The sequence below is a fragment of the Protomyctophum bolini genome (assembly GCF_963924005.1).
Source record: "Protomyctophum bolini genome assembly, chromosome: 16".
NCBI classification, from domain to species: domain Eukaryota; kingdom Metazoa; phylum Chordata; class Actinopteri; order Myctophiformes; family Myctophidae; genus Protomyctophum; species Protomyctophum bolini.
This window is the reverse complement of record NC_137877.1, coordinates 29,279,480-29,296,752: the sequence shown is the minus strand read 5'-3', so window position 1 is coordinate 29,296,752 and position 17,273 is coordinate 29,279,480. Positions and strand designations below refer to the sequence as shown.

At 44.9% G+C, this 17,273-nt stretch overlaps 1 protein-coding gene across 5 annotated transcripts in view; it reads left to right on the top strand.

The window, feature by feature from the left end:
• Positions 1-17,273, top strand: part of pkp4 (plakophilin 4) — a 90,130-nt gene that overhangs the window by 36,652 nt on the left and 36,205 nt on the right. For 2 of the 5 annotated variants that reach the window (XM_080786512.1, XM_080786515.1), the window contains exons 3-7: positions 4,546-4,658; positions 11,205-11,239; positions 13,971-14,102; positions 14,591-14,790; positions 16,296-16,896. In XM_080786512.1, the coding sequence (XP_080642638.1) occupies positions 4,546-4,658; positions 11,205-11,239; positions 13,971-14,102; positions 14,591-14,790; positions 16,296-16,896 (1,081 nt within the window). The remainder of the gene's footprint in view (positions 1-4,545; positions 4,659-11,204; positions 11,240-13,970; positions 14,103-14,590; positions 14,791-16,295; positions 16,897-17,273) is intronic. The other 3 variants (XM_080786513.1, XM_080786514.1, XM_080786516.1) reach the window with 3 other exon arrangements.

Below are 17,273 nucleotides of genomic sequence, written 5' to 3'. Positions count from 1 at the left end.
GAGCTCCTCCCTCATATCAGTTTCAAATCGGAGAGTAATGCTTCCTGATTCTCCTCCTGGCTATACACGCACACACGCGTGTGCGTGCGCACACAGACGCAGCCGTCCGCTTTGTCTCCTCCTGTCACTATCACCTAATGTTCTCTTTGTCAGAGGCACAGCATTAACTCTAGATCCCTCTGTCCTAGTTTTCTCTATAGTGTCAACTGATTTGATTACCACAGCTCAGTGTACCTGCACTGTAGACCTGTAGGGCTGTGTAATGTGGGTGTGTATGTGTAGTAATAGTGTCATAACGTTTCTGTCTCTCTAGTGAGCACTCATCACTCAAACAATGATCTGTGATCAATATCTCTTTCTCTCTTTCTCTCTCTCTCTCTCTCTCTCTCTCTCTCACACACACACACACACACACACACACACACACACACACACACACACACACACACACACACACAACTTACTGCATCAACTTATTTATTATATATAGCAAGCTCACGGCGAAATATAATTTATGAAAAGGCTACTAGTACAGTGAATTCGATTCACAGAAGTTGTTGTAGGTGTAGGCTATGTGGGGATTATCTGACTCAATCTGACACATGAATCTTGCCTTAATCGCCCTAATTCTGCCCTGCAAGCATTGTTTGTGTTTTTTTGTTGGGTGCGGTCCAGCGGAGGATGGATTTGCAGAGTTCTGCATGCAGAGTCTCAGTTTGGTGTTTATCCCATTTCTCAGGTTCTTGGTTGGTAAAGGTACCCCAGATCTCACAACCATAGAGGGAGATTCTATGACAGAGTCTAATATCTTTAACCAGATTTAGAGCTTAAAGTTCCTTTTGATGGCATAGAAAGCCCTTCTTGCCTTTTCTTTCAGGTCGTTCACAGCTTTGTTGAAGTTTCCTGTGCTACTGATGTTTAGGCCGAGGTAAGTATAGTTTTTTGTGTGTTCTACTGCCGTCTTATTTAGAAGGAATTGTTGGTTCAGGTGGTTATGTCTTTTTTGGAATATCTTAATGTTTGTCTTGGTTAGATAAGATTTACTGTCAGGGCCCATGTCTGTGAAAAGGAGTCAAGGTGCATCCCTGTCTAACTCCTCCGCTTTGGTGAAAGATATCTTTTTTCCCAATCCTAACAGTGCATGTGTTGTTTGTGTACATTGAGTTTATGATGTCATAGGTGTTTTCCCCCAATTCCGCTTTCTAGCTGTTTGTACAGTAGACCCTCGTGCCAAATTTAGTCAAATGCTTTTTTAAGTCGGTGTGTATGTCTGTACTGTATATGAGCATGACCCATTCACCCCTGCAGCTGACGCTGATTGGGGTCATTGACCTTGCTGTTTAGAGAGTACGACCTATTGACCCTGTTGTTTCACACACACTCACCCATTGATCACTGCAGCACACACACACACACACACACACACACACACATATACACACACACACACACACACACACACACACACACACACACAATGCACCGCTCAGTTCGCACAGTGCGATTTATTTTGTACCAAATACCTGTGTATGTACTGTATATAGTGACAAAATTATGGGGATGACTCAAAGTATTACATTGATGAATAATAATCAGTGATGCCTAATAGCCTATTGTATAGTTGGCCAATAGCTAAGGCTCCAAAAGTCCACGAATACCATTTTTGGTGTTCTATTCACCTCCAAACATCACTAATATGACTACAAACACCCTAAGGACTACATCTGTACGGAGTATTAGTAGTTTTGAGAAAAAATGCTGCTATTTGTCTCAAAAGATTGGTGCTATTTGTTTCAAAAAGCCGCGGCACACTGCCAGACTGGATTACCAGCCAAGGTGCCTGGACCACGACATATCTCTGTTTACACAATGCTGTACCCTCTCCAACTGTATATACGATACGTATACTGTATATACTTACTTACTTATATTTTGACACTTGCTTTGGCAATGTAAACGTATGTTTTGTCATGCCAATATAGCTCCTTGAATTGATTGGTCAAACAAAACAAGCAAAAACAAGTAAATACTTTAAAGGCAAAAAAGAAAAACAGCCCAGGTGCTACACTGTAGGCTATTGTTCCATGAAAGGCTCTGGCAACTTACCCCCTCTGTTCTCTGTAGCTTGCCCAAAGCAAACTAAAACATGCTCCCACTCAGCACCCCCAGCCTCCTCTTTGTAGCAGGTGGTACGATGATACTGCTCAGTTGTCCGGGTAGCTCAATCGGTAGAGCACTCGCCTTTGCGAGGTCATGGGTTCGATCCTGGGTGCCGCCAACTCGGCCTATGAGTAGCATGGCCAGGGTGCAGAAAGTCATGAGATGAGAACTGGGATTTGATGTTAGGTGCTGCGCTCCACCTCAGCAATCCATCTCCCAGGTGTCTCGCACATTGAAACAGCGATAGACTTGTGGCTTTCTTGGCCAATACCAACAATAAGCCAATAAAGTTGAGTTGAGAACGTTCAAGAAAGAAAATGACATCACTTTTATCTCATATTACTTTATTAATATATTTATAATATCTATATATTGCCCAGCCATATTGTGACGTGGCACATTGCTGTGCAGTTTTTAATGCTGAGACACACAGAGACCACAGTTAATATCAGTTCTGATCTACAACCTCTGCTCAGTCCGCAGTCTTCTACAGGAGCTGGGGCTCAATCTGTGCAATACTCGGGGTGCATGCATGGGCAGGTTGTTATTTGCTGCAAATTTCCTGTGTGTGTGTGTGTGTGTGTGTGTGTGTGTGTGTGTGTTGTGTGCGTGTGTGTGTTCGTAATTAGAGCTTTGTGGCATTTCATTGATTCATTCACGTTAGTAACGTGTTGATGGGATGTCCTCTGGAAATGTTGTTCTCTAAAACACATTTCATCTTGAGATCTTGCAAGCTCAGCTGGTAAAGTGATGTGAATAGCAGACTAACACTGGAATCCCCCGAACCAACACATGCGCACAGTACATTCAGATATCTTTGTACTGTACAGTGACAAATCTGTCTCTTGAAAAGTGAATTGGAATGGGCTAATTTGTCGGAAACAGACAATGGATGATGGCTAATTTCCTGTGAGTAAATCAATGTTGTGGTCACTTTATCTCTGTCATGTTTGCAGCACTACATCCGGTGTGTGTGCGTGTGTGCGCGGCTGCACTTGTCTAAGTTGTCTATGTGTGTGCCTGCATATGCACTGGTATCAGAGTGGAGCTGTTGGGATGTTCCCTGTCACTTCCTGAGGAAGCTGCAGCACTGGCTGATCTCGAGGAAACGAGGACTGGGCAGTTTTTCCCTCCTCTGCAAGCTCACATCACACACACACACACACACACACACACACACACACACACACACACACACACACACACACACACACACACACTGCAGTCAAAGTCCACATGACTACTACTGAATCAAGCCAGGGGAGAGGAGGGGGTCTGGGGGAGGGGTGAGAAAAGCGACGGGGTAGGGGAGGGGTGCCACCATTATGCCAAGCCTTCAGTGTAGGGAGAGAGAATTTCAGAGCACCTTCAGAGGTTAAAAAGAGGAGTGTTGGGATGGTAGGCGTGAAAAGTAGGCTGTCCCAGACTTCAGAGCTCGCCGAACTTCCAGAGCGGGCACACTGAACAGAAGGAGCCTGAACTTGCGCTTGTGTGAATGCGTGTGCTCAATGTGCCTCTCTCTGTCAAATGACGGTATTAACGTAAATGGCACAGGACGGAGAACGAGGCTAGGATACCGCCTCAACACGGTTGCTCGGGTGAGTGTGTGTGTGTGTGTGTGTGGCGGAGGTGGGCAGGTTGGGCTACAAGAAAGAGGTCAGAAGTAGGGGAGAGACAGAGTTTGTATGTGGGGGGGGGGGGGTGAGCACAGAGTGTGCGTGAGGCATGTGCATGCAAAATATATGTTGGAGAGGGTGTGTGTGTGTGCGTGTTGCTGTGTTCTGTTGTCCCTATGTGTAGAGACTGTGACATGCTGCAGTGTGTGTGCAGCTAGAGAGCTGTGCGACTCACAGCATCAGCGGTCCTGCTCAGGCTAGATAATTAGAGTAGTCAGATGCTGATTTCTGCTCGGCTCCCACAGGAACGCTGCCGCCAGGGCTGAATATCACCGTTTTCTGCACCCGCTGAAGTGGTGCTTACTGCTCTGTGTGCGTGGGCTGGCTGAAATGTCAATACCACCACGTACTAGTACTACTGCGTGCTTCTGAACGCGTGTGTTAGTGCATGTGGCGTGTGCGTCATCGTCACATACTACACAGTGTGTTTCTGAACGTGCATGTTAGTGCACGTGCACCAACGTGTACTTGTAGGCTATATAAGCTTGTCCGAGCACCCTCCATGAACCCATGGCTTATTTTCCCCGATTCCCCCAAGGGTGTGTTTTATGGGGTTATTAAACCGCGAGGCAGCGACGAGGTGGTAATGGCGTCTAACCGAGCTGTCAAGCTGTCATGCTATCCCCTTCATATTGACTTCACATTTGTCACATCTGTCAATGGAAATAACTTACGTTCTTCTCTTGTGTGTCTGTGCGTGTGTGTGTAGGAGCTCCAGTTTGAACGGCTAACCAGGGAACTGGAAGTGGAGAGACAGATTGTGGCCAATCAGCTGGAACGATGCAGACTCGGGGCCGAGTCGCCAGGCGCTGCTAGCAGCAGGTAATGAGAAGACACACATGCCCACACAGTATCTCTCTCTCTCTCTCTCTCTCACACATGCACACACACACACACACACACACACACACTGTGCCCATGGTCACCGCACTGCCACAGTTCAACACATGGCTTTTTCCATCCTTCTCAGCGGTAGTCATATTCCATAGTGGAACCTTATGTCATCGTAGCTCAGTTCTGATTGGAAGTGGAAAGGAGGAAGTATGTGGGTTTTTTTTCTCCCGTAGACATGATCTATTTTGTAAGGGACAGATCAGTTTGTCTCCACTCAAGAATCCCCTGTGCATTTGTTTGACTCCAATCAGTTTGCCTCACGGCTGAGCTGCAGTTACTCTGAAATATTATCCTGTGTAGGTGAAATTCTGGGATCATTGTATGTGTGTGTGAACTGTGAAGGCACATGGTCGATTGTAGAGTACTGGCTGTAGGAAGTGTGGCTTCCATGTTCTATAGTCCTTCTCATCAGCTAGAGGTTGAGACTTTTCCAATGTGCTCATTCAAGTCGTTTCAATGTCACATGCACGTAACAAAATATGATGTATACCTCATAGTTCACGCGAATGGCTGCTAAGTTGGAAGCGAGTAAGTCAGACATGGGGAGGCATTTAGCTCTTGGTAAAAAATGTATTCCTTATAGCGACATGGGAAATTAGAGTGGAGGTTAATGGACTATGACATCTTAATAAGAAATTGCTTAATGGGCACATGTTAATGGCGGCTATTAATGTGAAGGGCCTCTGTTGATTTTTGTCTGAGACTACCAGGTATGAGATCTGGGATGGAGGGATTTCCTGTCTCACTCATCTGTATTTTAATACTGACGTTCTTTCTCCATTGCCACATTTTGCGTAATGTCTTCTGGGCCGGTTTTATACTCCTTCTATTTTATTTAAGTGGAAGGTTTATGATTACACATTAGGGTTAGGATTAACACTTCGTGGTGCCCGGCGCTACGACCCCGTTAGATGCCACCAGGGACCATTTTGTCAGTGGGTGGGCGGTGGGTTCGGCTCCACATGGGTGAGGGGTAGGGGTGCACGATTATTAAATTATGACCGATATCCGATCTCCGATTTGTGTGTGTGTGTGTGTGTGTGTGTGTGTGTTACCCATACATAACACCCTCCTACTGGCAGTGGTGTAAAGTAACTAAGTACATATGTATTTCAGTACAATTGTTAGGTATTTTTATTTTTTACTCTACTTGAGTATTTCCAATTTTCAGTACTTTTACTTCTACTACTACTTTGTTTTACTTAAAGATGGAGTGCCGTGATTTTTTTCCACACTTAAACATGATCATCAGGTGTATTTAGGTGTACATGAGGTATTTTTTTTTCAAAAAAGTGTACAGTATTTGTTAAAATGATGGTTTTATGTGGACACACCCACCAGTTCATTAGGTATGTGTGAGTTTAACCATAGCACCACCCACCTAATCCAGTCCCTCCGCCTCCTCCTTTAAGACCACCCACTTGTCCTAGTCCCTCCCCCTCCTTATAAAAGGACAGCCCATGGCTCTGCCCTTTTGTTTACAAAATGACAAATTGGTGTCTGTAATGTAACAAGAACTCATGTTTTTGTGAATGTTAGAAGTGAACACTTCCCATATTTCTGAGATATCGTATAAGCACCATTATGCACATATACTGCCACCATCCATGTATAGGCATATAATCCACGCATCCATACCATATCAGATCTGTTTTTTCAGATTTTTTATAATCATTTATTTATTTCCTCCAATTAGATTGACCCTATTGTCACAATCAGCTCAGCTCATCATCCAATTAAATCATAGTTTAACAAGAAACAATTAGTTTGATAGATCATTTAGCATGAATAATTTTATTAATTTGCCAATATATTGTAGGCTATTGATTTCCTCCAGCTAAGCACCCTGGCATTAAAACTGTCTTTTATTGACACAAAACACTTGCACTGCCCTAGGCACATGATGCTCTGGACAGACTTTCCACTCTTGCTCTGATCAAACTCAATTTACAACATGAATGTTCCTTCTGACTGCATTGAGTTTCAGCAAAAGTCGCCAGATTTAAAGAAACAAGCGGCCAAGTCCACAAGAATAAGTCACAGAAATTGCCTTGAATATTTATGAAAACGTTTCAACAACACCAATCCTTTTAACAACATTATCATTATCATAATCTGAGGGTCCTTCACATGAACCATTGGTCAAGTCAACCACATCTCCCCTGAAAGTTACTTATATGAAAACAAGCCCAAGTCGCTTGTAATAGCCAGACATGGCAACATGACTTCCAGCGCGACACAACAACAGATTCTAATTCTTGACTTTACAGCCTCGTATAAGTATTAGGACCTACATATTGACTACAACAGCCAACAAGAATGCACTGTGACACTACACTCTGTATCAAAGCCCGACCACTGTGATTATAAAGGAAACAACCTACTCCTTGAGAAGAGCAACTATACAGCAGAGCAGGTAGGCTATAAGGCTGGTTTGTTGTGGTTTCCTTGATTAATCCTGAGGACCCGACGTGAACATTTACTTGCTTCCAATCTAACGAAAAACAGTCTGCTCTGCTGTTTGAAAATCTGCCACAGTTAGACACAGAGCAGCAAACTGGCTGGCTGCTCCGTTCAGTTCACATGTGTATGTGGCAGGCAGCTCCGCCCACAGAGGTTGTCGTATTTAAAAAATATGTATAGAGGGGGAGGTGCGTGTGTGCGTGCAATATTTGTACGTCACACTATCCGTGTTTACTTCATTGGCCCGTTTGACCGTCAAGGGTTCAGCCTCCAGGAAGAAACCCTAAATACAAAGTTATTACACCATTGGACATAAAAACGACTCCAGGGTGTCTAATGAAGTACTGTCACCCCATAGACACATGAAAAGCTGGAAAAATACAAAAATTGTGGCACTCCATCTTTAATTATTTGAAAACTTTAGTTACATAAACATACATTAACCACTTTAGCCCCAGTTATGCAGATGTCAGAGTCTATGCGGATGTCAGAACCTTGTTGTGATGTCTGAACAGGCCAGCTCCATATATGGAGATCTAGGGCTGCACAACACTCCCTGTGGGGTTGTGGAACGTGTGTCGAATTTGAATTTGGTGGGGCGAACGGTTCCGGAGTTACGTGGATTACAGACATACACACGTACGTACAGGTACGTACACACAGAGACTTGGTGCATTTATAGATAATATAGATGACACACCCAGTTATGAAATGATTTTTTTATGCAAAATTATGTGTCTGTATTCCTTTTCTGGATGTCAGAACATCATTGTGATCTCAGAACAAGCCAGCTCCATATCTGGTGATCTGGGGGCGATAAGGTGTGACCAATTGGCTAATCTGGGCCCTGTCCATAGCCCGTGCAGAGGCTTTTGTGCTGGTTCTGGACAACCAGCGGTCCGACGGACTTGACACCGGGCACTGCACTCCCTGTGGGGGTGTGGAACTGAAACTGAGCTAAGATTTGTCTGTCTGTCTCTCCACGAGCAGGTCTGTTTACTGTAGTGCTATCTGTCGACAGTTTTACTCGACATGAACCACTGGGACCTCCAGGCAGACTTATTGACCAGTAGGGAATCAATAACAACACCCTGTATCACCCCAACAACACTGTAAGAAAACATGCAGACCGCTTTTCACACCTTTTTTTTATAAAGGTTTGTTTTAAGGGCCAGAGAATAGAAAAACAACTAGGTATTCCCCTATTTGTGTGTGAATGTAGACGATTAGCTCTGGGAGTTGTCATGCTGCTTTTTGCTCAATAGCCCATACAGTAGGGACAACAATAGAGGTGACGGCACACCGGTGGGCTTTGATGGGGGGGGGGTCATTACATTTCATAGAACCTCGAGAATGGACCGGCCCCTTTTATATGCCTACAAGGGCAGGGCTGGCAGTCAAACTTGACCTCGGGGCAAAACTCCAAGAAAAGATCAGACCTCCCACTTTGCCAGTGAAAAGATCCCCCTCCACCACCGCCAAAGAATGCTGTGAAATAAAATGTCCTGTCAGGCCTGGGTCCTTGATTGTGAGCAATAGCAGTTCGATGTCAATGTTGCTCGGATCAGGCTGGAACCATGCCCACATTTGGAGATGACTGACATCAATATGACATTGCTGAAACACCAGAAATAAATTGTAAAGGCTAGCAGATACAGAAAGAACACACAAGGTGTGTGCATGATAGAAGCACCAGAAGCCACAGACCTTCATCATCAACAGTATGTTGATCGGAGCCGCACCATTATGGACCCCGTCTAGATATTTTTTTTCTTCATTCTCTCCACCCACACCAGCCAGCCAGACAGCCTGCCGGCCAGACGCTTACATTGCAGAGGGATGGCACAGTGTATCATAGTGATAGGAGCCATCTCTGTTCAACCATTGCCATGGTTTAATGGAGCACACAGCGCCAAATTTCCACTGCCTGTTTTTTTTGTTTTTTTTAATTGCCTGCTGCACTCATTAACATTCAGAGGATCCTGCCCAGCTTAAGCTCAGTGAGCAGCACTTTAAGTGGAAAGATCATAGGAAGCGAGTGGCAATGGCAGGTGGGGGGGAAGAAGATGGAGAACGGGGGAGATGTTCCAAGGTTCACTGCATGGGCAATCTCCTTCAAAATAATAATCCCTGGAAATGTTACTCTAAATTGCATTCACTTTGTTGGAAAAGGGAAGTGTTTAGAACTTACATAAGTTGAATTTGTTCAGGTGGCTTTTAAAATGACTGTGTGCTCACTGCTCAGGCTAATATGCCTTAGAGCTGCACTTACCTTGCTGTGCAACCCCTATAATCAGTGTGGAGTGCTGTATGCTCTGAGACAGCTTACTCAGCCTACCTCTCTCGTTCTTTCTTTCTTGCTTTCTCTCTCTCTCTCTCTCTCTCTCTCTCTCTCTCTCTCTCTCTCTCTCTCTGTTTCACTTTTTCAATCTCTCCTGCATTGTATCTTGCTCCCTCATTTTCAATCTCATCGTTTGCGCCTCTTGCTGCCTCACTTAATTTCCTCTTTCTCTGTCTCTTTGTGTGTGTGTGTGTGTGTGTGTGTGTGTGTGTGTGTATGTGTTCTCCTGCAGTGTGTGCTTTCTGGTTACAGTGTGCTTAGTTTCAGTGGGAATGACCTCATCAGTAAAACTGTAGCTATCACTGTAGCTCTCCCCACCACCTCATCCCAGAACATTCCCTTTGCTAGGAAGGAACGGATGCCTTGCATCCTGCTGGCCCACCGGGTCTTCCCAATCCCATCAGTTTGAGCTATCTGTCTGTCTATTACTAGCCTGCACTCCTCCACCACTGATCCAGGACCAGCCACTCTTGACCCCACCATCAATCATGGAGGGCTCTATACATTTAGATCCTGTCTGTCAGAACATCACTCTGTGTTTGGCTGCACTGGTCATGTTGAAATTTAAACGCTCCCTGTCCGGCCTGGATATATGCCTTATTATTCCCTCGGGAGGACAGTGGCACCACCACATAAACTGCAGGGATGTATACAGTATGTACTTATATGTTTATAAGCCCAAGCTTGCACATTGTCTCACATTGCAGTTTACTTTTGTTTTTTTGTGTGGTCATCAAGGACCTCAGCAGATGAGTAAAAATCACGCTCGTGTGAAGTGAGGGGCGCTCTTATCATCATACATCATCATTCATCACATTCAAAGCTGTGCATATGAGAGGTTAGCGCTCCTCAAAAACAGTGGTCTGGCTCTCTGCTCTGTGGTTTCTCTTGCAGGATACCTGCAACAATTGCACAAATCGTATGTTTCTATTACGGTTGTCGATCACATCATTTTCAAATGATTGGAATTGGATTGAGAGCCAATACTATTGTGATATGGCATAAAGGTGTTCTATAAAATATAAATATCGGATTGGGAAAAATCGGTATCAGCAGATGCTCCAAACAGAAATGCCTTATCTGATTGTATTAAACTATGTTAAACAATGTTAAACTCACTTTTCCACTCACTTTGCCACTCGATTTGCCATTGACTTTATGCATGCGCAATTGCGCATACCCTCTATTCAAAGATTTGTGTCACATTTTCGTGATTTTTCAAAAATAGCAGATCTACAAGCTTGAGCTTGTATATCTGCTTTTTTTCAACAGCTAAAGTTTAAATAATGTGGTTAAAGTGGTTAAACGCTAATGTCACACAGATTCTTAATGGGTTAATTAATGTATTGTCTTCAGATCCTGAGTGCAGGTATACAACATGCTACACAGTCACTGTGTCTGTGGTCCATTCTATTCTATTCTATTCAATATTCTGATATTCTATCAGTGGAAAATACTGGGAGATACTACATATTTCTGTGACATTTATTATGGGCATCAATAAAAGACTAGACGACAGCAATAAATACACAATTGTGGATCAAATCATACAAAATCTAAAGCTTATTTCCATTGTGGTCCACTCGGGCTATTCACTGATTGTGATTTCTCTGCATTTGTAGTTTTTGTACTGTACATTCATTGTTTTTTGCACTTTTTGCCTCTTTCAGCTCATCTGAGAAGTCCCTCCCTTGGAGATCTGCAGGTACGTGTATTGTCCTATTGTTTCTCTTTGTAGTCTCGACTCTCGAGAGTAGTTCAGTTTAGCAAACAGCTGTTCATCAATATACAGGAGCTTTCTATCTCAACCTCCATACAAAAGATCCACTTCCTGAAATGACATTGTTCTGTCAAAGACATTGTTCTGTCATTTCAGTTTCACGTCAGTTATTCATTAATGTACAGGCTTTAAGAGTACATCATGAGTTCAGTGTCATCTGCTCTCAGTTTGATTTAGTTTAGTTCTAGTATAGGAGAGACTGCAATTACGGCATCGTAGCAGGATTAACATTTTAGATCAATCACAACAACAAAACCCACCTGACACATACAACATGACATCAATAGCGCGTAATGTCAAGTATTTTTGTTTTGAATCATTGACGACCAGCTGGGTGAACTCGGCATGTGGCCACTGGCTCTGTGTCAGTGTGCAGGCATGCATGTATGATGTGCACGACTAGCATGTTTTACATATCCCCAGTAATCATAACTAACAGGAACCTTTAGAACTGAGCCTTCCAATGACTGATTGCCTCAGGCATATTCTTTGTTATATATATACAATACTGTCTCCACATCATTGACAAGCCTGTCAATGATGAAGGGGACCCCCTCCCAAATCCCCCCCATGGTCTTTGTTTTTCATCCTTGAAGCATCTACAGAAGGGGAAGGATAATGAACTGAATTTAACACTGTATTTCATGCCTTATTACTTGTATAATGGAACTTGTAATGTAGTGTATTTATGCAATGGCCATTAATCTTTTATTGTCGATCCTGTCAGAGTAGCCTATGGGGGGTTATGATTGTACATATGCCACGGGAATATTAATTTGTTTTTTCTCATTTGATCGAGGCATTTCCTTGCAGAATGCATTTGATTAGCTCTCGAACAGAGTCGGGAAATAATCCGAAGTGCTAGTTTGATTCCCATCGATTTCTCATTTTACTGTAGATGATAGATGGAGGACGGGTGCTTTAATGTACTTTTCTCCCAACTAAATTAATTCCAATCTAGATCTGTTTATTGACAATGCCTTGTTTCTTTTTTTTGCGGGGGTGCTGTCAGTGTTGAGATATAGGCTGCTGTTGAGTTGTAATGCCTCACCGTAATAGACTATCAATATTGGAGTATATTATTGAGTTATCCATCCTCAAAGCCTCTCTCCTCATTATGTTGTAGGCCTGAGTAACATTGTATTATCAACAATAAAGACATTAACTCTTATAAACTGTACCGCACTGTACCCTTAGATATAACGATAAAGAAACCCTGAACCTTGAAGAACTGGTGTTGAAGGGAATGCCTTTTTCTTTTTCTTTTTAAAGGTTAATGGGCCAGGTCTGACTTAAAAGAGGCTTATTGGCTACAAGGGACACCATATCCTTCGTCCGCCTGAGAGTTTAGGGAGGAAGTGTTACTGTGGAAACAGGCTCTTTTAACTTGGGGGAGAGTTCTCTCTCTCTAACCCACTCCCTCTCTCTGTGGCTATTTGGCATATAATTGATCAAACCACAAGGCCAAGGCTCAGTTCAAGAGCTGCGTGGTCTGAAATGACATGCTGTGTGGCAGAAATGGAACCACTGTCTGCAATGGAAAGTTACCAATAGAGACAAAACACTCCATTGCTGTTCATGCCTACAGAAGGGCACATGAATGCTGTTTGGATACAAGTGTCTCCATCGTGGAGATGCGTTACTGCTGTAATATAAATATAGTTTTTTAACGAGGCCTGAGAACCCTATGAATTTTACATAATGTATTCAAACACAGCACAGACACCATAACCATTCTCAGTGAACACAGCAGTCCTATCCTCCAGATTTAACTGGCCTCGGATTGCTGCGGTCATGCCCATCATTCCACATTAGGCTATAATAATCGCACAAAGAGAATGTACTCTGATGCGGACGCATCAGCGCCATGCACCCCCAGCCCCCCATCCCCCTCCCCGCAATAAGCCCACACAGTCATTTGGTAAAGCTAGAGGAGTGGGCCTGGGCAGGCACATAGATGAGGGTTTCTTGGCTGGTTGTACTGAAACGGTCACTGGAGTGGGCGTGCCAGCCACCGGGGCTGTCCAACGCACTAGGCGTCAGTGTCAACAGATCAACACAAACAGCCAAACAAGGGGGACTTCTGCACGCAATTAAACCCTCAACGATACACCGGCCAACGCGCTATCCAGCACCCCCTCCTGTGGGATGCAGTCTGCCAATCCTTTCACCCCAAGCCCCCATCCATTCCCCATCACCCATTGTTATAGTGATTGTTAAAGGACCCATTGGCAGAGGTCACGCTTAACGAGATCGCCGGGCAACGCTGTGCAGCAGTTAACCGTAGACATTACGGGGCTAATTCTAAGTGCCATTCACCACATTTGGTGACTGTCGTGCATGAAGAGACAGAGGGTGGGCATCAGAGAAGGGAGCAGTGTGTATCGTGGGGACAGACCCTGGCATGGTGGTGTGCCACCCTGCCCCAATTCCTCTTGCTTAATTTAGTGGGACAATAAAACGTAATGACTTCGAAATGTACATGAGCATGAAATTAATGTAGCAGATATGATCGTTTTTTGTCCTGCTCTGACCCGAAAGAGATTTGAACTTAAAAATAAAATCATGTATCAATCTGTACGTTTTTGAAATGATTGAAAATTTAATTTTTGTGCTCCTCTGACTCTCCATTCTGCTCCGTTTCTTCTCTATCCAGATGCCTCCACCTCAGGCGATGGCAAGTCTCGGGTGACGGACAGCTCCCAGTCGCCCGGTTACCGCATCAGGAGCGAGTCGGAGCAGGTGTCCCTGTACTCTCCTGAGCAGACATCTCTCCATGAAAGTGAGGGTCTGTTACTATTACTCGCTCTATCTACATTTTCCTTTTTCAACCCACCTGGCTGTTTTAAATTTTGTTTTTTATCACTGTTTGTCTTGTGTGTCTGTCACTTCTTTTCCTCGTTTGTTGGACTCAGATTTTCTTTTTTTGTGGCTTTTCTCCTTTCCACTTACATTAAATGTTTCCCGGTCATATTCTGGATCATAAAGCTGACCCTCCCGTTACAGCTTATGCATTGCTGGCTGACACTTGAACCGCACGGAAGTAGAACTTGCCCGCCCCAAGCCCCACCCGAACTGGTCCTCTTGTCGTTACCGATGTGGTCTGGATAAAGGTCACGTCTATGATGAAAACCACTTATGATTTCCTCTCTCCCTCTCTCGTACCCACCTCCCTCTCTCTCCTTCTCCTCTCCCTCTATCCCACACCCTGTCCTCGTCTCCTCCATCTTCACCCTCTCCCCCTGCACTAATCCTCCCCTCTGTCCCGCCCTCAAGGGTCCGGAGGGAATTCGCGTAGCTCAACTCAGATGAACTCGTACTCGGACAGCGGCTACCAGGATGCCAGCAGCGGCTACTATAGCAGCCAGAACATGGGCAAGACAGAGCTGAGGATGCAGCACTCCTTTCCTGGCACAGGCCCTGGCGTAGGCACGCTGCTGAGGAACGCCAGGGCTGAGGGTCAGGCTTCAGCCCAGGTACTACCAGTGTTTGGGTATGGGCCAAATACGTTTGCACATGTACGTTACTTACCAGACTCCTAACTAATGGGAGCAGTGGGTAACACTTTTTAATAGCACCCAGGGAGCAGTTGGGGTTCACCGTCTTACTCAAGGACACTTCAACGCTAAGCCAGGAAGAGTTGGTGTTTGAACTAAGCGGTCTACCTCCTGAACCACTGCTGCCCTAATACAGTTTCCATACTAAATTAGTTGGATGTCTGAGATACAAAAAAAATGAATAAAAAATAATTGAGATGTGCACTGTGAGGCTCATAGACTATTTAATAGAGTAGAGTATTTAATGGTGCTAGTGTTAGTTTTTGCACTCAGAGATGAAGAGTCTCTGAACTCTTTTTAAATTACTTGTGGGGCGAGTTAAGCGGCTTGCAGAGTTTGTGTTAAACTATCACCTCACGGGAACCGAGATTCAAAGTGCTTTATTTTCAGATGTACATCCTGGATATAACTATTGCTTAGATGGTATGGACTTTTTTATGTCAACACAAAGAACCAATAATGATTCAAATAACTGTGTGGATAGATAACAATATTTAGAGAATATGAAAATCAAGACATTGTTTTATTGCAATCTGATGCATAAATCATACATACAGTACATCACATTCCGTGCTCAGCCAATCAAATCAAGCCGACAAATCAAGCCGAGTACAAAACTCTGATGCCGGCATTCAAAGCAACCAAAGGTATGGCACCCCCATGTCTTGCAAGTCTGATCGAACCCTACAAACCCTCCCGCACGCTCGGATCACCCAATGCAGGGAAGCTGGATGTACCTTCACTAAAAACGTCCCCACATGTCCCAAACTCTTCTCCCTTCTGGCTCCAAAACTATGGAATGCACTTCCCATTGCAATCAGAACTACAGACTCAATACCAATCTTCCGCCATAGTCTGAAAACCTACTTCTTCAGACTCCATCTTAGCCCGTAGCACTTGCCGTAGCACTTGCCCTAGCCTCAACAACCTTTCAGGCGTAGGCCTATGCAAAGGCTCAATTCATGTAACTTAGACAGCATTTTATGTAGATATGCACTCTATAGTATATACACATAGTTTCATTGTATAGATATTCCACTGTTAGGTTCTTCTTAGCTTACGTATGAGTCATGATGACAATTTTTATGTATATAATGTATTACCATGTTTTTGTTCTTGCTTACTGTAAATCGCTCTGGATTAAGAGCGTCAAATTGTAAATTGTAATTGTAAATCATCACAAAAGTCACTTTTCTGCCCTCACTTTTATCTTCAATATTTACTTTGCTCAGCCAATCAAATCATCGCTATGGAGTGATCAGCCAATCACAAGCCAATGTTTGTGTTCACACAAACCCGGAAAGCTGGGCATAGGAGGGGCTAGCAGCACCCCTCAAAAACTGCTATATACTGTACATAGCAACTAGAACCCCAGAACGGGTTCCCGTCCTAAATGTGTTAATGTGACTTATGTAATGATGAAGCGGGGTGTTTCCTCTTGGCAGGCTCCGGCGGTGCCCAGTGCTGTCCCGGGTCGTGCCATGCGCAGGGTGAGCTCGGTGCCCTCCCGCACCCAGTCGCCGGCCTACACCAGTGGCGTGTCGCCCTCCCGCGGCTCCCTGCGCACCTCCACGGGAAGCGCCTACGGCTCGGCCATCGTGGCGGAACCCAAGCCCCTCTCCAGCATCTACTCCACCACGCTGCCGGCAGCCCAGCGTGCAACAGCGGCAGTCGGCGGCGGCGGCTCACCGTACGCCACCCAGAAAAACTCCCCGGCCACGCTGCGTCGCGTGGGCTCTGCCAGCTCGCGCTCGGGCAACGCCAGCCGCACCACCTCGCCGTATCAGACGTCCACATGTCCGCCATCTGGCCACATGGGTTCGCCTCTCGTTATGTTAGACGGCGCCAACCAGCCGCTCACCATGCAGCCCTCGCAGTCATCGCCGGTCAGAGCCAGTATGACGGCGGTGCCCCAGCACTACAGCTCCACTCTGCCACGCCCCATGCTCCACGACCCCACTGACCCCTACGGAGCACAGAGTTATGACATTTACGAGAGGATGACACGGCCCGACTGCCTCACAGGTACACAAAAGCACACACACACACACACTCCAACAACACCCATAGCTATGTATTCAGGGTGTGTGCTCTGTGGCTGCTTCCCTCTGGAGACCTATCAGACCCTCTTAGATCAGAACGAGGTGTACTGTTAGCTGTCAGTGGAGTTCCACTACAGCGTGTTAAGCCAGCCAGTTGTAAAACTGCACATTTAAAGTCAACACTGGCTGACAGTACAAAAAGAAAGAAAAAAAGAAAGAAAAGGAGAGTCACTGTGCAGCATAGTGCTCTCTTCTTTCTTTAGCCCTGCTGCCCTCGTCTTTTCCACTGGTGTAGATTTGTGTGAGTCACTGTGTGGTTTCAAGGCCAGCCCATTTCAAACAGGCTCACATTCTGACAGC